The 25,053-nt window shown below is 45.0% G+C and overlaps 1 protein-coding gene and 1 non-coding gene across 7 annotated transcripts; both read left to right on the top strand.

Moving 5' to 3' along the window:
• The first annotated feature begins 2,205 nt into the window (after nt 1-2,205).
• Nucleotides 2,206-18,334, top strand: Pabpc4 (poly(A) binding protein cytoplasmic 4). Of its 6 annotated transcripts, none has more exons than XM_071617720.1 (16): nt 2,206-3,330; nt 5,732-5,925; nt 6,991-7,106; nt 8,527-8,666; nt 9,020-9,114; nt 9,950-10,087; nt 10,735-10,830; nt 12,591-12,863; nt 13,179-13,251; nt 13,419-13,538; nt 14,047-14,133; nt 14,227-14,354; nt 16,263-16,356; nt 16,443-16,573; nt 16,830-16,932; nt 17,955-18,334. In XM_071617720.1, the coding sequence occupies exons 1-15, from the start codon at nt 3,138-3,140 to the stop codon at nt 16,917-16,919; spliced, it is 1,968 nt and encodes a 655-aa protein (XP_071473821.1). In that variant the 5' UTR covers nt 2,206-3,137; the 3' UTR covers nt 16,920-16,932; nt 17,955-18,334. The 6 variants fall into 6 exon arrangements, with proteins under 6 accessions (XP_071473821.1, XP_071473822.1, XP_027781481.2 ...); XM_071617721.1 differs by having other exon boundaries at nt 2,207-3,330; nt 13,419-13,490; XM_027925678.2 differs by having other exon boundaries at nt 2,208-3,330; nt 13,179-13,266; nt 13,419-13,490.
• On the top strand, nt 11,166-11,298 carry LOC114084673 (small nucleolar RNA SNORA55). Its single transcript, XR_003581359.1, has one exon. It is a non-coding gene; the product is annotated as a small nucleolar RNA SNORA55 (small nucleolar RNA).
• Nucleotides 18,335-25,053: the final 6,719 nt, after the last annotated feature.

The raw sequence follows: 25,053 nt of genomic DNA, 5'->3' as shown, positions 1-25,053 counted from the left end.
CACTCCATCAATTTTTTTTTATTTGGGGGGAGGGGAGAATTTAACATAGGGACCCTTTTTCACTGAGCTACATCCCCAGACTTTTTTATTTTTTATTTTGAGATGTTGATGGAGCCAGGTGCCATGGTACATACCTGTAATCCCAGAGGCTTGGGAGGCTGAGACAGTAGAATCATGAGTTCAAAGCCAGCCTCAAATTGCTAAATTGCTTAGAGGTAGGCTGGCCAGGGATTTGTGATCCTCCTGCCTTGACCTCCCCTACTACTGGGATTAAAAGCATGAGTCACCAGCATGAGCATAGTTTCTTGGTTTAATATACTTCCTACTGGGATTCCGTGAGGGGGATTGGCACATGCCTTAATCCCAGGCAGGAGGAGCACAAGTTCAAAGCCAGTCTCAGCAACAGCTAGGCAGTAAGCAACTCAGTGAGACCCTGTCTCTAAATATAATATAAAATAGGGCCGAGGATGTGGCTCAGTGGTCAAGTGCCCCCGAGTTCAATTCCTGGTACCAATAAATGAATAAAATGAAAAAATAAAAAACAGGTTGGGGATGTGGCTCAGTGACCGAGCATATAGGGTCCTTGCTTAGCATCTGGATGGCCATCTTAAATGACAGCCACCATTTTAAGGAAAAAGTTTCGCTTTCCCCACCCAAGCCCTCCCCAACCCCTAACTGCCTGCATTAGGACCCTCTCAGCTCTGATTCTTGAGCATCCCCTATAAAAATCCCAGAACCTGAGCCTATTTTGCCTCTCTCTCCTATAGAGAAATGACCTTTATTTGTCAGCTCTGACAAATAAACTCTCGTGGTCTCTGTCTTTCATTTCTGGCTTACCGATGTCTCGTTTCTCAATTTCCCTTCAGAGCACCCCTGAGTTCAATCCCTGGTACTAAAACAAAACAAAACTAAAAAAACACTAGAATATGAACTCCATGGAAGGGTAAGGTCACAAATTGATGTCAGCCTCAGCAGTTTAGTGAGCTCAGTGGTAAAGTGCCACACTGGGTTCATTCCCCAGTATTGGGGATGGGAAAAAGAAAGGAAGAAAAGATTGTAAACTCCATGAGGGACTTCCTCTGTCTTGTTCACTATGTTACCCCTCATATTGGCACAGAAAGCGGCCTGCGCCTTTCGGGCTCAGTAGCCTGTAATAAATAAGCCATTTATTACACTGAATGAATGAGTATATAATATGTATATTTCTTCATTCATTTACTTAAGTGATTTTCAAGGGGAATATCTGTGTGCCTTTTTATAATATCTGGTTTTGGTTGTCAGGAAGATGGGAAGGCAGTTCCTGGCATTTATAAAGAAAGGGATCTGGGGGCAGCGGTTGTGGCCCAGTGTAGAGCACTAGCGCATGTGAAGCACTGGGTTCGATCCTCAGCACCAAGTAAAAATAAATAAATGCATTGCGTTCATCTACAATAAAAAAAAATTTTAAAAGGTGAGGTGGGGGGGGGGGCGGAATCTGGAGACAGTCCCATGTAACATAGTCCCATAAGGTAACATGACTTTCAAATGACATGCTAGACCTTCACTAGACCAAAAAAATCACTTTATAATTACCCAAGCCTGTGCATTAATCTTTTACAGAGAAACAAAAAGTATTTTTTGAATCCTTAAGTACAAACGATCTCCATGAATGCCACTGGCGTGTAAACAGGAGAGATAATTCTGCTTTGTTTTATCCAAGCCTTACCAAAATTTGCTTATTTTATCCAAAAAATCTCATCCTATAAAAAAATTACAGCATTTCTAGCGCCCTCTACCATGCTACCTCAAGGTCATGGTATTCTGAATACTTCAGTATATCTGCTTGTGTATTTGGGCCCGAACATTTACATATTGAGCCCTCTTATTTCATTGAAATTTATTTCATGTCCCTTTATGTTACAATTATGCATTCCATGGATGTTTTAAACAAGCGTTTGGGAGGGGTAGGTCACCTTTGGGTCCTATTCCCGGATGACGGCGGGAGGGGCATTTTAATCTCTCCATTCGGGAAAGAGGCCCTGGGGTCTTCCGAAGACGCCAACAGGGCGGTCCTCCTCGCGCCAGGGGTCGCTGTGGCGCTGCGCGGCCCCACCGGGTCGCTCTCGCGTGGCCGCCCCGCCTCGGGCCCCCGGGCCGAGTGGGCGGGCACGACTGCGCCCAGGTCGCGAGGCGCCCTTCGACCAGCAGCGCCCGGGGCGGGCGGGTATAAATGGAGCGGTGGCTGCCCCAGCCGCCTCTCTCCGCCCCGGGTCGCCGCCGCCTGCGCCGCTTTCGGGCTCAGTAGCCTGAAGCAAAAAAGAGAAAAAGATAAAAAAAACCTGAAAACGCTTCAAAACCTTAAAAAAAAAAAAAAAAAAAAGAAAAGAAAAAGCGAGTCCTCTTCGGAGAGCCCGCGGGGAAGTCACTTTCGCACGCTTCCGGCCTGCCCGCGCCCGCCGCCGCCGCGCTCTGCGTCCGTCGGTGTCCGTCCGTCGGTCCGGTGGTGAGCAGCCCGCCCGCCCGCGCGCAGGGCCTGCCGCGTCCGCGCGCCTCCGTCAGTCCGTCCGTCCGTCCGTCCGTGCGTCCGCGCCGCGTGGCAGCCCCGCGCCCTCGCCCCCGCCGCCGGCCGGCGCACCACGTGTCCGTGCTGCCCTTCGCCGCCGCCTCCCGCCCGGGGCTGGCCGAGTCGGCACCCGCAAAGATTCAGTTTCCCTCTTCCCTGGCTGTTGTAATCTTAAACCTCCGGGAGCCCGGGGCCTATATTTATCGAGAAACGCGTGTCCCCAAGGCCGCCGTGGGTAGCATCTGGCTGCCTCTTGAAGAATTTTTGACCCCAAGGAAGGGGATTCCCCACTTTTTTTCCCCCTTAATTTTTGGAATTTGGAGCTTCGAGCCAGGACAGCTGGAAACTACAAACTCCCGGAGAGGGCCATATTGTTTTTGAGAGCCTTTGTCTGAGGTTTTGCGGTCCCGTGTGAGCTGCCCGAACTCTCTCGTCCTGCCTCTGAGCCTCCCTGCCGCAGCTTCTTCCCAGCCTCGCTCTGTGCCACCTGTGAGCCGCGGCGTGGGCCACGGCTCCGAGAGAAGCCCCTTTTGTCCTGCGGTGGGCCCCGTAAGAAGTCCTCCTGGCGGGGCTCGGGGTGGTGGGGGGCGGGGAGATGAACGCTGCCGCCAGCAGCTACCCCATGGCCTCCCTGTACGTGGGCGACCTGCACTCGGACGTCACCGAGGCCATGCTGTACGAAAAGTTCAGTCCTGCCGGGCCTGTGCTGTCCATCCGGGTCTGCCGCGATATGATCACCCGCCGCTCCCTGGGTTATGCCTACGTCAACTTCCAGCAGCCAGCCGACGGTGAGTAGAAGTCGAGCCTACACATTCGTAGGCTCTCGGGGGACATTAAGGGTCATCTTCTAAGGAGGGCCCTCTGGCCAGGGAGGGGGCATCAGGACAGCATATTGCCACAGAAGCCATAGTGGGAAGCAGGATGCAGGTATTGAGCACATAGCTTGGCTTGTTTCCACAGCCAGAGTTTCAGTCTTGATTCCACCACTTGCCAACTAGATGACCTTGACTAATGGTGGTAATGGTGGTGGTTGGGAATGCTAGGAAGCTGTAAATCCGTATCTGAATGAAGTGATTTTTGTTATTCCCGTATGTCTGGTTCTGTCCAAGTTAGGTTGAGCGGTTGCAGAACCTCCCTGGCCTGGCCAGTGGTCATGGGCACGTGCCCCTCAAACACAGGCCTATTAAAAAATAGTGCCCTGCAGAAGTTTCAGATTGCAACACTGCTAGCCCCTCCCACCTTTAACTTGATTTTGTGCTGATAAGGGATGGCTTAGGGCAAATAGGAAGCAAAGGAAACAATCTTGTACATTAGCCTCAAGGAGCTTAAGTTGGTGCCACCAGTACTACTTGTGCTGGGCCAGCTCCTTACTCTTGTCAAAAATCTTTTTACTTCATCCTATCTGAAGAAAATAAGACTCCAGTGAAGGAAAAGGAACTGCAAAAAAGTTGGAGTTCAGGTAGGGACTCCCAGTGCAGAGTTCTGCCACCCAGATTGTCTGAGCAGTGGAGAGGTATGCTGCAGGCATGGCACAAGTGATCCCAGAGGAAATTTAATCAGAGGCTGCACGTGACTCCAGATTAAAAGGGAACAACTGCAGAGACCATTACTGGGAGAAACAAGCCATTTTGTGTCAAAGGATCTTCAGGTCCCTGTTATTTTTGTCCCTACTTTGTTCACTGTCCATGATGCAGAGAATGTTACTTGCCCAGCTTATAGCTGAGAACAGAGAATTGGACTAGTTGACAAAATATTGCTGCTTACTGTCAATCCAGTGTACTCTGAGCTGAGTTATGTCTTTGGAACACAAAGGAGGTAGCTGAACGTGACTTCTGAGGTGGGGTATTGGGTAAGATAGCTGTTGCCTGCCTCCTTGGCTCTTCTGAATAAAAGTCCTGTCACTTGAAGATAGCAGAAGCCATTGGTCAGTGTGTCTGCCAACACATACCTCTGTAGGACTTCTCCATGCTATAAATAAGTGTAGCCAAATTTGTCAGACTTAGCCAGACTTGCCCTATGCAGTACTGTCTGGGAATAGACCAGGACCTGTGTTGGAATGAGTTCCTTTACTGCTAATTAACAAAGTAGTTTGAGGTCCCATGGTGAATTTATCAGATGGCTACCACCAAGCAAACTTGTCTGTACCTGGACTTTTCTGGCTTGGATCTGTCCTGTTGTCTCCCCTTCCCCAGTCATCCCCCATACAAATGTGCGCACCTTCTGAGGAAGGTGGAAAATTGTTGGAAATGAGTGAAAAGATTCCTTTTTGTTGATTGGACAGATGAACCTGTAGGGGGGCAGAGTTGGAGTTTTGTCCCCTTTTTAAATGAAATACTTTGAGGCAAGGAATAATTTCCTGCACTCCTTTAATTCCTTTGTGGAAGGGGTTCTGGGTGATGTCATTTATTCAGTGCAGTCACTGAGATAACAAGGACAAGTTGCCACCAATGAAGGGAAGGAAGTGTTCTGGCATTCAGGTGATGTAACATAAACACGCACATATATATAGCCTTTGGTCCTTTACACGATCTTGATTTGGAAGCTAAGGAAATGCCCAATGTAATGGATGGAGAATGCGGTCACGAGGGCAGTTGAATTCCTAGAATCCATAGAACTTAGATTAATGCGTCCAAAGGCCTAGACCCCATCGAGTATAGGCCCTCCTGAAATTGAAACTGTTAAGGAACTGGGCTGATACCAGACACAGTGGCACACACCTGTAATCCCAGCTATTTTAAAAAGGACCAGGAATGTAGCTCAGTGGTAGAATGCTTGCCTACCATGGGGAAAGCCCTGGGTTTAATTTCAAGTACACTAAAGAAGCTGGACTGAATTCAGGGATGGTATCAGAAAATGATAATTTTTTAAATACTATAGTTAGCTGCACAACTTAGCCATCCTGCAGAGCACTTGCCTACCGTGCACCAGACCCTGGGTTCAATCATGATAATTACAATCATCCTACCTGAGTCACTGTGGACATAGGCTGCAAAGTCTCTATAAATGATAAAGCTTAGTCAAAAGTGATGTCGTATCTGATCTTGGTGGCTTTGAAGGCTGTTTCAGCAGGGTTGACTTTTGTCAGTGATTACCTAGAAAAACATTAGTGTAATCTGTCCTTGTAATCTTATGGCAGTCACCGGAGTTGATGTTTTACATCCTTGATTAAAATGCGTTTCTCTATTCTAGCTGAGCGGGCCTTGGACACCATGAACTTTGATGTGATTAAGGGAAAGCCAATCCGGATCATGTGGTCTCAGAGGGATCCCTCTTTGAGAAAATCTGGTGTGGGAAACGTCTTCATCAAGAATCTGGACAAATCTATAGATAACAAGGCACTTTATGATACTTTCTCTGCTTTTGGGAACATTCTGTCCTGCAAGGTAAGCATGGATAAAATGATTTCAGTGGAATAATTGACTCTTAAAATACCAAATGGGAAGCTAGCTTGGGATTGGGGTCAAGGGGGTATATGATAATTTTCAAAGTGCTAGAAATGGAATTTTTAAAGTTCTGAATGTTTAATGTTGGGGCACAATCCAGTATAACCAGTGGGTGCTTTCTGGTTCATTTATTCTTTCCTTATCCTGAAAATTCTTTTCTGTTTTCTAGCTTTAGAAGCTCAAAATGTTTTTGTTTTGAATAAGGGAAACGTGATGACCTGAGAAGTGTGTGTTCTCCTGGAAGCTCTACTTAAACCATTTTAAAATCATAAATTCAGCCTCCTCTTTACCTTTTTTTTTTGGTACTCAGGATTGAACTCGGGGGCCCTCAATCACTGAGCCATATCCCCAGCCCTATTTTGTATTTTATTTAGACAGGGTCTAAGTTGCTTAGCGCCTCACCATTGCTGAAGCTGGCTTTGAACCCGTGGTCCTCCTGTCTCAGCCTCCCAAGCCACTGGGATTACAGGCGTGTACCACTGCACCTGGCATCCCCAGCCCTTTTTATTTCTCTTTGATACAGGGGCTCATTGAGCTTCCCAGGCTCGCCTCTTGAGTCACTAGGTTTGGAGATGTATACCACTGTGCCTGGCTGTCTCCAGCCTTTATTTTTTATTTTGACACGGGGTTCACTAAATTACCTAGGCTAGTCTCAAATTTGCAGTCATCTTCCCTTGGCCTCCCAAGTCTGGGAGTACAGGTGTGCACTACTGTGCCTGCCTTCTGTTTATGTGGAGTGCTTTGTGAAACATACATAATGATGGTTTATATGCTTGACCCTACACAAAACTAAAATTCTTCTAATGAAAGTGAACAAGAGATCATTATTTGGAAACAGAAGCAGCCTACTGGCAGTAACCATTTGTAAGTAGTGTACATTGCAAGGTTCCTGGTCCTGGGCTAAATGTTAGAGCATAGCTGATAGAGTTGGCTGCCTTGGACCATGCAAGCATCTCTGGAGCTGATAAGTGGTGCTAAAGTGGTCTGCCTTTTCTTTTGACACAGGTAGTGTGTGATGAGAACGGCTCTAAGGGTTATGCCTTTGTCCACTTCGAGACCCAAGAGGCTGCCGACAAGGCCATCGAGAAGATGAATGGCATGCTCCTCAATGACCGCAAAGTGTGAGTGTCCCAGTCTGGAGCAACAACCATCGCATGAGCCAGCCGTGGCCCCACCTCGGTATTAACTGGCACACACAAGGCGGCTACTGGTTCTCTCGGCCCAAGTGTGGCCTGCTCCTACCTCTCCACTCCAGGGCTGGTGAGTCTCCCTGCCTGAGCCATGGCAGCTCTTTTGACTCGCCAAGGTGGGCTCCCTGCCCAAGCCATGGCCTGCCTGCCGCCTCTCCCCTTAAAGGCATCCGTCTGTGGGTTTTGTGAGCATCGGCAACTGGGGCTGGCTGGAAGGCAGCTCTAAGCCCACTCTGAGCAGGGGCCTTGGCCAGCAGCAGAGTGGAGAGGGCCCTGGGCTGGCCAGGAGCTGTATACTAGCTTTGCGACCTTGGCTGTCCTTTGACTCAGTTCTGTTCATGGGTCTCTGGTTGTTGATGCCAAATTGTCCTTCTAGTTTTCCATTCTCTTAACCTATGACTGACTAAGGCTGGCTCCACAGTGATACTTAAATTTGGTTACAAAGAAAAACCCCATTCCTTTGTGGACACTTCATAACACATCTTGTTGCTCTGGTGTGGTTATTACTGTGGAATGTGGAGAGGGGACTCAGCCATGCGGGGAAGAGAAGGGACTATACACCTTGGCTCTTACAAGCGAAAGTCATCTCTGTCCTTTGGTGTTGAATAGACCAGAAGATTGGTTGTTTATAATGTCTCTGTGCTTAGTGGGGGTTGTACAGGTATCACTAGAAAGAAACAGAAAAATGTTCAATGTACAGAGATATTTTTTTTTTTATTGAGTACACCAAAATGAATGCAGTAAAAAGGAAAGATTGGGTGGATGTGGTGACACATACCTGTAATCCCAGCAATTTAAGGCTGAGGCAGGAGGATTGCAGGTTCTGGGCCAACCTGGGTAACTTAGCAAGTCACTGTCTCATTTTTAAAAAGAAAAAAAGGGCTGTGGATATAGCTCAGTTGTAGTAGAGTTCCCCTGGGTTCAGTCTCCAGTACTGCCAAAAAAAAATCCCACCAAGGTTAGCTCTTCACTCCAACAATCTCACTCCTAAGACTAACCACTGTTAACAGTTTGGTTTATGTCCTTCCAGACCTTTTCTATGCATTTACATAGATGCACAGAAATGACGTTTTTAAAACCTGGTCGTCAGGTTTCTTCACGAAGGCAGTATGATGTGGTAGGAGTAGCCCTGGTCTGAGCCAGGAGCCCTGGGGCTGGTCCTCGCAGGGTAGTCCTGTCTCTTTCTCTTTCTGCTGGGGACTTGGGACATCTCTGAGCTTCTCTTGGTGGTGGATGGGGACCTCATGTGTTTTAACCTCTCCTGTCAGCCTTTAACCTGCATTCCTTTGGGCCCCAGGAAGCCATATTTTTTTCTCCTGGGTGATCACTATTTTTCATGGTTTCTTTGTAGGTTTGTGGGCAGATTCAAGTCTCGAAAAGAGCGGGAAGCTGAACTTGGAGCCAAAGCTAAGGAATTCACCAATGTTTATATCAAAAACTTTGGGGAAGAAATAGATGATGAGAATCTAAAAGAGCTGTTCAGCCAATTTGGTAAGTTGGGGTCCTTGCCCCCACTTGTTCCTTTAGGTAGTCTATCAGCCCTAGAATCATTTTAAGTTTACTTAAGAGACAAAGCACTCAGACCCAGAAATAAAACACTTATCTGTGATAAAGTGGATATAGAGATAGATCCAGGCCTTTGCTTTATCCTTTCTCCTTCTGTCTCTACAATCATCTTAGCTACTAGGTCAGAAAGAATTAGAAGAGTAGGCATGGTGTCTCTTTCTGTCTTAGATCCATCTAGGTTTAGTCAAAGGTTTGGTTCAAGTTCCTAGAGAGCTGCTTTGTTTCCTTAAGCTGTAGTAGAGATGGTTTCACTAATAGTTCTGTTTTTTGGGGAACAGGTAAGACCCTAAGTGTGAAGGTGATGAGAGATCCCAGTGGAAAATCCAAAGGCTTTGGCTTTGTGAGTTACGAAAAACATGAAGATGCCAATAAGGTGAGAGTACCACAATGGTTGGGAAGAATTTGTAGGAGGTGAATCCAGAGTGTGGACAGGGTGTTGCTTAGCTTATTGTAGAGCAGGAATGTCTGAGTAGCAGTGAATTGAATGCAGCTATTGTACTCTAGGGTATCTAGGGGTTTCTACCTATACATTGTTTACCTAGTTACAAAGCACTTGCATATCATTTGAAAAAATAAGGCAGGTGTTTTTTTCCCATTCCTAGGTGAGGGAACTAAAACCCAGAGAGTTGAGCTGATTACAGCACAGCAGCTACTTAGGAGCAAAGCAATTTGATAGGCTCTCCGTATATATCACTTCAATAAATGCCCACAAAAGAACCTGAGAAATTTTTAGTGACAACCAGAATATCAACCTGTGATCATGCCACCATGTTTGTATTTGTACTACTGTATTGTCATCGCCCACTTTATATTATCTGGACCAGTAACCTACCACTTAGATATTAACCTCTTTTAACAAATGAGGAATTTAGATTCCTTTAGCTGGCTTTAAAATGGGGTGAAATTAATTTTAGTCCTGTAAGAAAGGTTTTCTCTCAGTACGTGGACTTAATTATCTCCAAAATAGCCACAAGCAATGGTACAAGCTTATAATTCCAACTACTTGGGAGGTTATGGCAGGAGAATCAAATTCAAAACTAACCTCAGCAATTTAGTGAAACCCTATCTCAAAAAAGGGCTGGGGATATAGCTCAGGAAAATGTTCATGGGTTCAACCCCTAGTACCACTTGAAAAAAACAAAAACCATTCCCCAGCAAGGCATTTTTCCTCTGCAACTTGGTTTTAAGGATGGGCATTTCCTTTCTAGGCTGTAGAAGAGATGAATGGAAAAGAAATCAGTGGGAAAGTCATATTCGTAGGCCGTGCACAGAAGAAAGTAGAACGCCAGGCTGAATTAAAAAGGAAATTTGAGCAGCTCAAACAGGAGAGAATTAGTCGATACCAGGTGAGGTGGTGTTGGACCAGCCTACAAATGTTTAGTATGCAATATTTGTAAAGCCAGCTTTATCAGACTCTCTTTGGGGCCTTGGAGTCTACACTTCTTCAAGAATATGGAACTACCAGATAGGACAAGAATTGTTGAACAGGGGCAAAAGATAATTTATTTAGGGGCTTCTCTATTTCAGAAGCCTCAGCTTGTTATTTTTTGGATGTAGCTCAGTGGTAGGGCTTTTGCCTACCATGTGTGAGGCACTATGTTTGATCTCCAGCACAGAAAAGTTATTTGCTCTTAACTGTAGGCTCCTTAAAAATGGCCCTTTGGAATGATGGCTGAGAGATAAGTGGTCAGCCAAAGTCCCTGTGGGGAAGGATAAAAAGTGAATGCATTGATGGGCCTATTAAGTCTTAGGGAAATAATTTCTCAACTTTGGGCTAGCACCAGAATCATCTGCAGAACTTGTTAAAACACAGATTGTTTGGTTCTAACTATGGAGCCTAATGCATGGTTTAGGGTTAGGCCCAAGTATTTTCATTTTTCTAACAAGTTCCCCAAGATGCTGGTGCTGCTGCTGGGTCAAGGGATCACAATTTGTAAACCACTGTCTTAGAATCTGATGTAGAAGTGCAACTAACATGATTCTTCTCCTTTAGGGGGTGAATCTCTACATTAAGAACTTGGATGACACCATTGATGATGAGAAATTAAGGAAAGAGTTTTCTCCTTTTGGATCAATCACCAGTGCTAAGGTATTTTAGTGTGAGATTTGAGGACTGAATACAGAGTATTCCTGGGATGTAGCTCAGTGGCATAGCCTTTGCAGCACATGCATGAGATCCTGGATTCAAACCCTAGCATAGAGTTGAAGGGATGAGCAGAATATTCTCTTACAGGTTTGTTGGCATTTGTTTCATTGAAGAGTTTCAATTGAGTTGATAGTTCAGAGAGCAATCACATTATTCTAGCAAGCTCCTCTTCCCCTTCAGTTACCCTACTGAATAATGCTCTGCAGAATGACATTTCATTAGGTTAATATTACACCGTCTCCCAGCACTGGAGTGTGATGGCTCCCTCCAGCCCTCAAGCACCCGATCTTTCCCATTCCTGCTGCTTCGTGCTGGTCTGGGGACAGATGGTGCTACACTATGAGCAGAGGATATCCAGACAGGTTGTTTTCCATTTGTCTTGGGACCTGTCTCTACAACTCTGCCACATTTTCTCCTTGAGGATGAAGGTATTTTGAAGATTCTGGAGCTGGAGTTGGGAACTTTCCTGTGGTTTTACTTAGAAGGAAAGGGAGTGAAAAGTTTGGTTTTTCATGCTTTATAATGTGTATCATTTGCTTGATATATTCTTTAAAGATCATATCAGTTAAGGGGCTGAGTTTAAAACTTAATTTAAAAAAAAAATTGAATCTCTGAGCAAGAGAATGTTGGCCACCTGGGGATGTGTGCTGCATGTCCTTGGCACTTTGAGAGTGTGACAGAGACTGATATCTAAAAGTTTGTGTCATCTGCTGCATCTATTATCAGGCAGGACAGTATCTACATCAGGTTATGATCCCAAAGTCCTTCAGGTGAGACAGGCTGATAAAGGTCAACTCTGGGTTTGTCTCACCCGCTTGAATGTCCCCTATCAGTGCAGAGCATAATAGTCTTTACTTGCTTATCTCTACGGTAGGCAGATTGACAATTGTAAAAAAAAAAAAGCATTCTGTCTTAGTTCTGGGGCCCCATTTTCAAGATCACGGTAGGGCATTGTTTATACACACCTTATTGCCCATCTCATTGATAGAAAGTTGTTGGAAGAAAGTTGTTGGATTGATATATGCATTAACTTTCATGCCTTCTACTTTGGGAGGCTCTCCATGCTGTGAACTCTGATACTGATACTAACAAGTTGGTGCCATGGCTCACGCCTGTAATCCCAGCAGCTCGGGAGGCTAAGGCAGGAGGATTGTGAGTTCAAAGCTAGCCTCAGCAATTCAGCGAGGCCCTCAGCAACTCGGTGAAACCCTGTTTGACTCCTAGCTAATTTTGTATTATTCCCATTGAGTGCCACTATTAGGTGGCAGTCATTGGTAACCTGGAAGTTTTATAATTGCCCACATGTGATATTTCAAAGCATTTTCCTAACCAAGAGAGCCTGTTCAGGTTTTGTCCACCAAGGTTTTGGACTGGATGAATTCTACAAATAAATTGCTCAGCACTATTGTCAAGATGTCTCATAGAATTAGGAAACATGTTTAGGTTCCCAGTTTTACCATTAGCCACATCATAGTTGGGGAACTTTAGCTTACCTGGGGATGTTTAAAAAAAAAAAAGAAAGGAAAAAGCCTAAGTTGTGATGTTCGCTTCAGGTACATCCTGGGCCAGGGTTGAACTCTCTCTGGCTTAGATGGTAACTTAGCAGCACAGTCCAGGATTTTTGACTATTGTGAAGAACAAGCCTGTTGACGCTGTCCCTCCTCATCCCCAACACATAAACCAGTAGCTGGTCTCATTTGTAGGTAATGCTGGAGGATGGAAGAAGCAAAGGGTTTGGGTTCGTCTGCTTCTCATCTCCTGAAGAGGCAACCAAAGCAGTCACTGAAATGAATGGACGCATTGTGGGCTCCAAGCCACTGTATGTTGCCTTGGCCCAGAGGAAGGAAGAGAGAAAGGCTCACCTGACCAACCAGTATATGCAGCGGGTAGCTGGGATGAGAGCACTCCCTGCCAATGCCATCTTAAATCAGTTCCAGCCTGCAGCTGGTGGCTACTTTGTGCCAGCAGTTCCACAGGTGGGTCTGCCCTGTGATCATGACTGTTTGCAGTAGTTGGAGAGAAGGGATTTTGGATACTGGAACTCTAGAAGTCAATAAAGACTCTTCAAATAAAATGAGAAAGTACTTACCCATGGTCATACACATATACACCCAGTAGCAGAGGTAGGGTAAAAACTGCTCCCACTAACTGACTCTTCAGGCTTTGAGTAGGCTTTATTCCGAATAGTAGGCTAAGGTTGAGTTGTAAGGTGAGATAAAATGAGATGAGGTTTGTTTTTTTTTTGTTTTCTTCTAATGTTGGTTCAGGCCTGTAATATAAATTCCTTACAGGCTCAAGGAAGACCTCCGTATTACACACCTAACCAGTTAGCACAGATGAGGCCTAATCCACGCTGGCAACAAGGTGGGAGACCTCAAGGTAGGTGGTGGAAAACAGTGATTTGGTCACCTAGGATATATCATGCCTATCCTGGTCTACCTGCCTTTCTTGCACTTGTCCCTTCTAGGGCATAGCCTGGCTTTTGGTCATTGTTGCTTATCAGTGGTAAGCGCTTTTAATCTTCTCACCAGGCTTCCAAGGAATGCCAAGTGCTATACGTCAGTCTGGGCCTCGTCCAACTCTTCGCCATCTGGCTCCAACTGGTAATGCTCCGGCCTCTCGTGGCCTTCCTACTACCACTCAGAGAGTCGGTGAGCAAACTGGCCTATAGGAGAGTGGCCTGGGGAGGAGGGAGTCAGGATGGCTAGCTCTTCCTTCACTTGGTCAGTTTGTTGGGCTCAAATTTTTTTTGAGTCCTGGTTCTGTCATCTTAGCTGTGTGCTTAGGTAGGTACTTGATTCAGGAACAGAGAACTGATGTGAGTTCTAGGTGTGCTGGTTACATTTAACATTCTTTACTGATTGGTACTCATGAGAAGATTAATTTTAGAAGTTTGCTAGCTGGATGACTACAGAGAGACAGCCTGTTTTTTGGTAGAGTAGGGTGGGGGGACAATGAAACTTTTTTACAGAGTAAGTCCTGCATTACAAAATGTGGACGGAGTTGTATGTTATTCTTTGGCTCAACCCTGAAAGTAGCAGTAGTGGCCCCCATGTGTGATGTGTCGTGTGATCATGCTTTGGAATTTCTCCTTCCGTGGGACGTGGCCAGTTGGACATCTGCTGCCAACACTGATGTGCATTTGCTGGTCTGTTGTAGGGTCTGAGTGCCCGGACCGCTTGGCTATGGACTTTGGTGGGGCTGGTGCCGCCCAGCAAGGGCTGACTGACAGCTGCCAGTCTGGAGGTGGTATTGGATGCACACAGAAGGGGGAACGATGGGATTTGACGGGTCTTTGACCAGACTGATGGGCTTTAATTGTAATTGTCCTTTCCACAGGTGTTCCCACAGCTGTGCCAAACCTTGCACCACGTGCTGCAGTTGCTGCTGCTGCTCCTCGGGCTGTAGCACCATACAAATATGCCTCTAGTGTCCGCAGCCCTCACCCTGCCATACAGCCTCTGCAGGTGAGGCCCACCAAATGGTGCTGGAGGTGTTTTCTCCATTTCTCCTTGATTTTCAAAAGATGCTTGGGCTGGGGATACAGCTCAGTTGGTAGAGTGCTTTCCTCTCATGCACAAGGCCCTGGGTTCAATCCCCAGCACCACACATACACACAAAAAAAAGATGCTTGGCTTTGGTTCATGCAGTGGGTATCACATTGCCCAGTCTGTGGTAGGGTGTGTATTCTGTGTGGTGATTTGAGTAGTGTCACTAAAGGGCTTGAAATTCTTCTTCCCAGAAAAGCCCCATAGGAGGCAAACAGGTGCTTTCCTGGGTTTTGGTTTTCATGTCTTTGCAGCACTGGGGATGGAATCTGGGGTATAATAGGCAAGCACTCATTACCAACCCTTTTTGAGACAGGGTCTTGCTGAGTGCCTAGACTGATCTTGAATTTTTCATCTTCCCACCTCAGCCTCCTTAGTAGCTAGAAGTTCTACTCTCTTTTTGTGACATATCTGAACAAGGTCCTTGGGCCTTCATATAACTTTTTCATCCACTGGCCTGTTTGATCCTTGGCTGTTCTGCAAAGTTTTGAGATATTAAGGCAGGAAATAACATCAACTTATAGAAGAGAAATTCAACTTCAGCTGGGCATGGTGGCATGATCCTATAGTCTAAGGGCTGAGGCTCCAGCACTTAAACCCAGGAGTGAGATTAACCTAGGTAACATAGCAAGACCTTATCTCAAAAAGAAAAAAATAATAATTCAGTTTCAGAGATATATTAAGGGGTTGAGGGACAGGGGTGAGAGCTTAGATTGCCTAAATTGAAATTTGCTACTTCTACAACTGTGCTCTTCAATACATAAGCAAAGACAACGAGTGTTTTGGGTTTGGGGTACCTGGGATTGAACTCAGGGACACTTAAACATTGAGCCACATACCTTTATTTTTTTATTTATTTATTTTTTTTGAGAGTCTCACTAAGTTGCTGAGGCTGGTTTGAACTTGCAGTCTCCTGCTTCAGCCTCCTGGATTGCTGGGATTATAGGTGTGCACCATTGTGCCCTGCATGACTTTTTTTTTAATCAGTAGCAATTATCTGTGGTGGGGCCACACTCAGCCTTCAGGCCTAAAAGTTCCTTGGTAGACAGATGATCTTTTGGCTGTCTTCCTTCCCCATATTCTCTAACTTGAAGATTTCTCAGAGCTTAATTCTAAGTAAAATGTCTTTTTTGCCAACAAGACCCTATTTTTAGGGCTGTGATTAGCATTAATGTTCCATATTGACAGTCCCCAAAGCTTGTTGGTTCAACAAAAATATCTGGTATAATGAAGACGATATGTATAATTGTAAATGTTATATATTCACACCCTTTGGCCCTGTCGGTACCAGAATTGTCCCTAAAGGGAACTTTTAGGGAAAAGTTATCCAGATGTTCACTGTGGCTGATTTATCAGAAGGCCTTATTTTGGGGTAACTGGGTAAATCAAATCATCAGCACAAGCTTGCCTAGCATTGTAGGCTTTTTTTTTTTTGTACTGGGAATCTAACCCAAGGATGTTGTGCCACTGGACTACCCAGCCCCCCCCCCCTTTTTTTTTAACTTTATTTTGAGACAGGTTGTCACTAAGTTACTGAGACTGGCCTCAAACTTTGAATCCTGTCTCAGCCTCCCCAAGTCTTCTAGGATTACAAGCATTTGCCATTGTGCCCGCCCAGTTTCCCTTCTGATATCTTGCCATTTCATTGAAGATGGTTGTATGTTTATGTTCTGTTCCTCAGCATACCCCTAAAAATCCCTAAGGATTCTCAAGGAAATTAGTTCCTTGAGAATAAGGATAGCTACCCCTCCACTTCTCTTCCACATAGTTAGAAGATGTTGAATGATCCTTTTCTTCTTGCTAACCTGCTGTCTGTCCTATTCCCAGGCACCCCAGCCTGCAGTCCATGTGCAGGGGCAAGAGCCCCTGACCGCCTCCATGCTTGCTGCAGCACCACCCCAGGAACAGAAGCAGATGCTGGGTGAGTGTCCCATGTTCTTGCAGAAGAGTGATCAGCCCTTGACACCAGTATCTATCCACTGAGATTTCATTAACTCCTGCCCACAGGCGAACGTTTGTTTCCACTTATCCAAACAATGCATTCAAACCTGGCTGGAAAGATCACAGGAATGCTGCTGGAGATTGACAACTCTGAGCTGCTACACATGCTGGAGTCCCCTGAGTCTCTCCGCTCCAAGGTGAGCTGCTTTAGACCTTGTGGCTTCAGCCCTTAGGAGGATTAGGGAGTGGGGAGAACTTGCACACCCATGCGTAACAGAGGCGTCTGTGGCCCCTGACATGTTTCACCTGTGGTTGGGTCTGCTGCTATGAATAGTGGGTAAGCTGTCAGCACCAGAAGCCCAATGATCATCTATATTCTGCCAGTGGGCCTGAACACCAGAGAGGGGCCAGCTGGCTTGCCTGAGTCACTGACAACCTGGAGATTTCTCATAGGTGGATGAAGCTGTGGCGGTTCTACAAGCTCATCATGCCAAGAAAGAAGCTGCCCAGAAGGTGGGCACTGTTGCTGCTGCTACCTCTTAGACGAGGAAAAACCGTACGTTTGGCTTTTTCACTTCCTGCCAGTTTTTGTTTGTGCTAGAATTCAGGGGTGCTCTACCACTGAGCTACATTCCCAGTTGTTTTTCCTTTTTATTTTGTGATGGGATATGACTGAGTTGCCCAGGCTGGACTTACACTTCAGATCTTCCCAAGTCTCTAGGATTACAGACATGCACCACTACCCCTGGTTTCTGCCATATAACCTGAAAACTTGGCAGGCTGTTACCTAAGCCTTTCTGTTATTAGGATCAGTTATTATGGAAAGAAAAATAATGGTTGTAAATTAAAAACTTAGAGAACCGGGTGTGGTAGTGTGCACCCATAGGCCCAGGTACTTGAGATAAGGCAGGAGATTCACTTGGGCCCAGGACTTCAAGGCCAGTCTATAGCAACACACTGAGAATCCCATGGTTTCCTCATGAAGAACACCTGGTCAGATCTTTATTAATTATTGGGGGCTGGGATTGTGGCTCAGCGATAGAACATTCGCCTAGCATGTGCAACGCCCTGGGTTCCATCCTTAGCGCCACATAAAAATAAATATTGTGCCCAACTACAACTAAAAGATAAATATTAAAAATTATTGGTGGAGCTGGGGATATATAGCTCAGTTGGTAGAGTGTTTGCCTTGCATGATACAAGGCCCTGGGTTCAATCCCTAACACCAAAAAAAATCTAGGGGCTGGGATCCTGGCTCAGGTAGAGTGCCTGCCTAGCATGCATGAGGCACTGGGTTCAATCCTCAGCACCACATTAAAATAAAGATGTGTCTACCTATAACTAAAATAAATATTTTTAAAAAATAATTATTGGTAGAGGTTGCTCAGTAATAGAACACATCATCATATGTAAAGCCCTGGGTTCGGTCTTCAATCCTTTATGCCCCAGTTACTTCAGGTAGACAACTGGTTGTCTTGTAAAGGGCCCTCAGCTGTGCCAAGTTGAGGATACTTTTATCAGCCAAAAAAGATTTGCCAAAATTCTTTTGATTATTTGTGATGGTGTTTTTCATTTCAGAGTTCAAAAGCCAAATAACCCCTGGTGGAAATCAGCTCAAGGTTTGAAGACTTCCTAGCTTGTCCTATGGACCTCAACATCAAGAACCACAAGTTACAAATTTATTAGGTCATTTTGTATCAAAAGGTCAATTATGAAAACGCCTAGAATTTTTCAATTATAAGAATATATTCTCTGGGTTCTACTATAGCCCAGACAGTGTTAATTTTTTTTTCTACTATGGGATTTGGTCGTTACCTGCCTCCCCCTGAAATTGGTTTTATTTGATGTACCCAAGTCTTAAGTTTCTCAATAAAGAAAAAAAATCTCCACAAAACTGCCTCTGTGCTGCCCATGTCACTGACGACAGTTTTATTCAATAAATTCCAGTTTTTGCTGCATGTAATTTCCGGATGTGAATATGTTGGAAAGACCCTATTTATTCTGTTAGTCAGCAGTTTAGGATTAGCTGGGTATGCAGAACAGTTGAATGTGAATTGAACAGAAAGTCCCATTGCATTCTATTATGGTAAGATCTTATACATTTAGCAGACAACCTTGGGTCTGGCTCAGGAAAATCAGGGCTCAGTGAGGTTGGCACACACCCGAAGAACTGTGATCTGGCTACTATATCCCTTTCCTTTCTTGGACTGTTAACATGTTGGTATCAATCTCCTGATCAGCTGATCTAGTTGCCCAGATTCTGCAACCAATGTTTCCACTAGTTGTGGGAAAATGCTCAGGAGGTAAATCTGTGGCAACAGCAAACAATTGACAGTCCTCAGTGTTTGGTTCCTTAAGGACTGATCCTAGTAACAAAAGTACCCAAGGTATATGTCCCTATTTCCTGACTGCCATCTTTTTGTGTGTGCAATGTGCTGAGCCAGCTCAGGTTTGGGGCGAGGCCTAGTGCTGGCTTCCAGCAGAAGAGCAAGGAAAAAGATGGCTGCCTCCGTGAGGGAACTCTGGAGGAGTGTGGCAATATCTCCCAGTTGGTTTCTGGTAGGGCCAGTGCACTAGATGCACACCTGTGGCGCAGGCAGCAGCCATCTGGTCTCTTATATAGGACCTTACTTCCTCACTAAGTGGTGCCTGCCAGTGCTACCCTGAGCCCCAGTTCTAGACTCAAGTAGCTATGATCTGTTATGACCTCAGACCTCATCCCAAGCTCTGGATCCTATTCAGTCCATAAACTAATGCAGCCCTGGCCCCTTAGGAAAAAGTTTCTGAATAGTAGGGGAATTACAGAAACAGCATCATGATACTGATTTAAGACCAACAGTGACCAGGGTCAGGCCAGGAGTTTTGGCTAATGATTACTTCGTCTGAAAAGGTAAGGGCAAAAATCATTTAATGTAAAAACCAAATAGAGGGCTGGAGGTGTGGCTCAAGCGGTAACACGCTCTCCTGGCATGCACGGGGCGCTGAATTCGATCCTCAGCACCACATAAAAAAATAAATATTAAGAAACAAATAGAGCTGGGCACGGTGGCACATGCCTATAATCCCAGTTATTCCAGAGGCCAGCCTCAGCAATTTAGGCCCTGTCTCAAAAAATAAAAGGTCTTAAAGATGTAGCTCAGTGGAAAACTCCTCTTGGTTCAATCCCCAGTATAAAAACTACGTATACAAATTGAGCAGTCCTAATCCAAAGTAAAAATTCTTCAAAATCTGCCAACATGACTCTCAACATTTTGGATTTTGGAGCATTTCACATTGTGAATTTCCAGATTAGTCAAGCTCAAGTGGTAATGCAAATATTCCAGAATCCCAAAGATTGGACTTCTGGTCCCAAGGATTTTGGATGAGGAATACTCAAGCTAGAAAAGATAAGAGAAGCCAAATGAGCAGTAGTGTACATCTATAATCCCAGTTACTTGGGAGCTGGAGGCAGTAAGATCCCAAGCTGGAGGTCAGCCTGGGCAATTTAGTCAGACCCTGGCTGGGGATATAGTTCAGTGGTTAGTGCTTGCTTAGCATATGTGAGGCCCTTGCTTCAATCTCCAGTACCATACAGTGGGAGTGGAGGGGAATCAAGAGGAGGATAATAGAAAAATCTCAAAAAGTTTGGGTGTTGATTTACACCACCTGATGGGTAGCTGTACTCTACCTGGGCACCAGAACCGCTCCTTTTGGCAACTGTGCTGTTAAATAACAGTGTAGCAGGGAAGCTCAGCCTTGACAGTGGAGGCTTGGCCTCTGCTTACATGGGTATGCTTTTCTTCAATTGTTACCACAATTATAGTGCATGCTATTTGATCTTTTGTTAATTTCTGAGTTTTAGTCCCAGTTTTGCCTTTAATTTGCTGTATGGATATTTAAACTCTAAGACCAAACTGAGCACAGTGGTGCACACGTAAAATTCCTTCTACTCAGGAGGCTGAGGCGGGATCCCTTAAACCCAGGAGTTCAAGATCAGCCTGGGCAACATAGCAGTGCCCCACCCCTGACACATACTTCTCTAAGCCTTCAGTTCTTTAAATCCACCCCTCTCCAAGGGACCTCCGGCATACTATATAAGTATTTATCCACCAAGCTACATCCCTGCTCTCAGTTCTTCAAATTTTAAGTAAAAAGGGAAGATGATTTGAGGGGGGGGTGGTCCTCCTACACCTGAGTTTTATTTTTACATTACTGGGGATTAAACCCAGGGCCTTGCACATGCTAGGCAGGTGCTATGCTACTGAGCTACACCCCCAGCCTTTTATTTGGAGACAGGATCTCAGAGTTATCCAGGCTGGTCTCAAACTTGTGATTCTCTTGCCTCAGACTCCCAAGTAGTTGGCAGTATAGGTGAGCACCACCATGCCTAGCTGAGTTTTTTAAGTTAGTAATTCTAAATGCCCTTGGTCTACCCCAATAAAATACATTTTTCCTGAGGACAAGGACTATTCCTCCTTTAATAGTCACCTAACTCAGTAGTAAGGTCAATGTTCTGTACACAGTGCTTAGTTGGAATGAATGATTGTTGGAATGAATGATGATAAACTATTTTACCTACTTTTCTGTACTTTTTTGTTGTTTTTTTCAATTTTAGGACAGGGTCTCACTAAGTTGCTGAGACTGACCTCCAACATAGAATCCTCTTGCCCCAGTCTCCTCAGTCACTAGGTCTATAAGCTTTGTAAACAATGGTTATCAAAATGCTTGGAAAGCAACTGAAGGCTTAAATTCTGTAGTGATAGAATTGGATACTGCAATGTTTAAACAGTTTAGCTGAGGGATGTAGCTCAGTGGAAGAGTGCATGCAAGGCCCTGTGTTCAATCCTCATTACTAAAAAACAAAAATTAGCTATGTTCATATATTTTAGTACTTAGGGATCAAACCCAGGGCCTGTGCATGCTAGGCAAATGCTCTACCACTGATATACACCTCTAGCTGATTCTGTAAAAACAAACAAAATGACTTTAATATTCCTGGAATCATTGTTGAATAAACTATGGTCAATCTAAAAAAAATCAAACTTTTGCTTTCTAAATGGCATCTGGATGTGTGGCACATTTCCTGTTGTCCACATATTAACAATTCATTTCTACTTTTATAGTGAAGCATCAGGGGTTCTCTTTTGTTGAATTTGAGTTGGCAGAGGCAAGAAATGTTTCCTGTTTGGTATTTGATTAAGGTTGCTAGGTTACAAAAGGTGTCTTTCTGTGGATGGGTGTATACTTCCCTGGGACTTATTCTAATTTGCCTCTGCTAAAGGCAGGCCTTTAGGGCCTAAGTTTCTCAGTGGCAACTCTCCTTGATTTGGAGAGTTGCTAGGAGGAAACTCCTCACTAATGTGTCCTCTTCACTGACCAAAAAAGTAGTGAAGAGTCCAGTGTGGCTAATAAGCCATCAGATGAAAACCTCAAATCTTTATATTGATCAGATCATGACCAGTTAAGGACATTTTCTAGGAAGACTCTTGAAGATAATAAAGAGAAACACCAGGCATGGTGGCATATGACTGTAATCTCAGTGATTCAGGAGACTAAGGCAGGAGGATGACAAGGTCAGGACCAGCCTGGGCAATTAGTGAGACCCTGTCTCAAATTTTTAAAAGGGCTGTGGAGGTAGTTTGGTAGTAGAGGCAAGAACAAATACTCAGTCTTCCAGAGGAGGGGCTGGTGCTTTCCACCCAGGGCACTTCTGATGTGGGTGAGTTGAGTGGAGAACTTTTGAGTTTCTCATCTGGGTTAGAGATACATGTGCTTAGGTTTTGTGTGTGTGTTCTGTGTGGTTTTTTTCGGGTTTGTGTGGTACTAGGGATGGAATCCAGGGGCACTCTACCACTGAGCTACATCCCCAGTCCCTTTTATTAACTTTTAGACAGGGTCTCTAAGTTGCTTAGGCTGTTCTCAAGTTTGTGATCCTCCTACCTCAGCCTCCACAGTTGCTGGAATTACAGGTGTCTGCCACCACACCTGAACATGCACTCTGTGCTGATGACTTTTGTACCACTAGCCCTAGCCCCGACCTTTCACAAATTTCTGCCTGGCTATCTCATAGGCACCATTAATAAAGCATATTCCAATGGATTTTCTCACATTTTACTGTCGTCTTCTGTGTGCTCAGTCTTATTTAATTTTGCCATCCTCTAAATAATTACCCAACTCAGATATCTCCTGTCATCTTAGGCTCTTCATTATAATTCATACCTAATGCAGTACCGTATTCTGCAGTTTTCTCTCTTAAATCCTCCTGCATCTCTCTTCCAGTTGTTCCTGCCAAATGTTCCTATCATCTCGCCTGTGAATAATGATGGTAGCTTTCTAACTGGCCCCCTGCCTCAGGCCTGCTCTCCTCCTATCCCTAGCAGCCAGAGATCTGACTGTATCCTTCTCTTCAAGCATTCTAGGGAATCCCCTCATCCATAGGATTGAGTCCAGTTCCACCAGAAAGGACAGAAGTCTTCCTATGTCCAGAGCCCTGCCTCTCAGCCCCATTTTATATTCTAGGAAACAAGAGCTGGTAGACACCTGCAAGCCTCTGTGTTTGTGCACAAGCCATTCCTCTCCCCCAGCACCCTCTCCAACTTATTTTATGTGACTAACTCCTCTTTTTTCAAAGCTCAGCTCAGTCAGTCACTGACATCTCTTGGAAACTATTCCAAACCCTCCAGTAAGTATCTCTCTGGGTTCCCATGGCTTTGGCTCCTATGGTGTCCTCTGTCCTCTGCATTATATCAGAGTTCCTTATTTAACAAGTTTAACTGTTGTACTCTTTGTTTGTTTGATTTGGGTACTAGAGATTGAACCCAGGAACATCTACTACTGTGCTATATCCCGGGTTTTTTTTTTTTTAATTTGAGACAGGACCTCCTAAGTTGCTTAGGGCCTTGCTAACTTGCTGAGGCTGGTTTTGAACTTGTGATCTTTCTGTGTCAGCCTCCTGAGTCTCTGGGACTACAGGCATGTGCCACCACACACAGCTGTACTGAAAGTTTTTATCCTTCAGTCAGGTGTTTGTTTGGGTCCTGGGTATCTTTGTTTGTTTGTGTCCTGGGTATCAAACCCAGGGGTGCACCACCACTGAGCTATACCCCCCAGCCCTTTTTATTTTTTGAGACAGGGTCTCGCTAAATTGTCAAGACTGGCCTTGAATTTGTGATATTCCTGCCTCAGCCTCCCAGTTAGCTAGTATTACACGTGTGCCACTGTGCTCAGCTCCTCCAGTCAGTTTTGTCTTGGAGCACAAAGCAAGGCCCCAGCCCCTATTGTCCTCTAAGCAGGGTGCCCTCCCTTGCATCTACGTGTCACTCTGCAATGGTGCAGGCTAGGCGTGGAGGGGGCGCTGGCGGTACATGAGTGGGCCTGCTAACTGGAGCGAGGTGTGTGGGAACCATGCTATGCACCAACTGAGTGCTGTGGCTGCCTTCTGCAGTTTCTGTCAGGCCCCAAGTCCTTCCCATCGGCACCTGTGGCCAGCCTGCTCACCAGAGTTATATTGTGGGAGTGTGTGCAGAAGAGTACTTGAACTGCTACCTGGGGAGTCAGGGAGTCCTCTTTAACAGTTTCTTCAGCACCTAGGTAAAGCTCATTGCAAAAAAGGTTCAGTAAAATCTTCAGGTGTCCATGAACATCAAGATTAGGAAGAAGCCATGACAGACATGGTGATGCATATGGCTACTTAGGAGGCTGAGGCAGGAGGATTGCAAGTTGGAGGCCAGCCTCTGCAATTTATTGAGGACCTGAGCAATTTAGAGGGATCCTGTCTCAAAAAACAAAAAGGACTGGGGATGTGCTCAGTGGTAAAGTGCCCCTGGGTTCAATCCCCAGTACCCAATAAATAAACAAATAAATAAATAAAAATAAAAAGGGCTGGGGATGTGGCTCAGCAATAGAATACCTCTGGTGGCTGAGGGAGGAGGATCACAAGTTCAAAGGCAGTCTCAGCAATTTAGCAAGACCCAGTCTCAAAAAATAAAGAGGGCTGGGATGTGGCTCAGTGGCTAAGAGGCCTTGGGTTCAATCCTTTGCACCATTAAGAAAATAAATAAAATAAAGATTAAAAAAATAAAACAACTTCTTGGGTTTTCGTTGTCTCTTTTGATCTCAACGTCTTTGAAGAGAATGGGCCAGTTGTGTTTAGAGATATTTCTCAGTGTGTTTGCAGCTACTTCCTCCTGGTTGTGTTTAGCTTATGTATTTTGGCAGGAGCAGCCCAGAAGCAACGCTGTTAGCACATCCATAAGGAAGCACGTGATGGCAGTTCAAATATGTTATCTTTGATCACTTGGTAAAGGAGATGTCTGCCAGGCTTCTTGCTGGAAAGTTACTATTTTTATGGGATAAATTAAAAACTAAGAACTTTTCTTCTTTCTTTAGCTCTTCTATTATGGACACTGTGTGTGTTTATCTTATTTTTGTTGTTGTTTTGTTTTTTGGTATCAGGGACTGAACCCAGGAAGGCTAAATCACTGAGCCACATCTCCAGACACTACCCCCCCTTTTTTTTATTTTTTATTTTGAGACAGGTCCTCGCTAAATTGCTTAAGGCTGGCTTTGAATTTGCAATCTTCCTGACTCAGCCGCTGGGATTACAGGCATGTACCATCACGCCCAGTCTGTCCTGTTTTGTCAAATAGTCCTCATGACCCTTTTTACCCATAATTCTTCTTGTCTTAATCTAGCTTTT

Source organism: Marmota flaviventris, chromosome 10 (assembly GCF_047511675.1).
Source record: "Marmota flaviventris isolate mMarFla1 chromosome 10, mMarFla1.hap1, whole genome shotgun sequence".
Lineage (NCBI taxonomy): Eukaryota > Metazoa > Chordata > Mammalia > Rodentia > Sciuridae > Marmota > Marmota flaviventris.
This window is presented reverse-complemented; position numbering and strand designations above follow the sequence as displayed.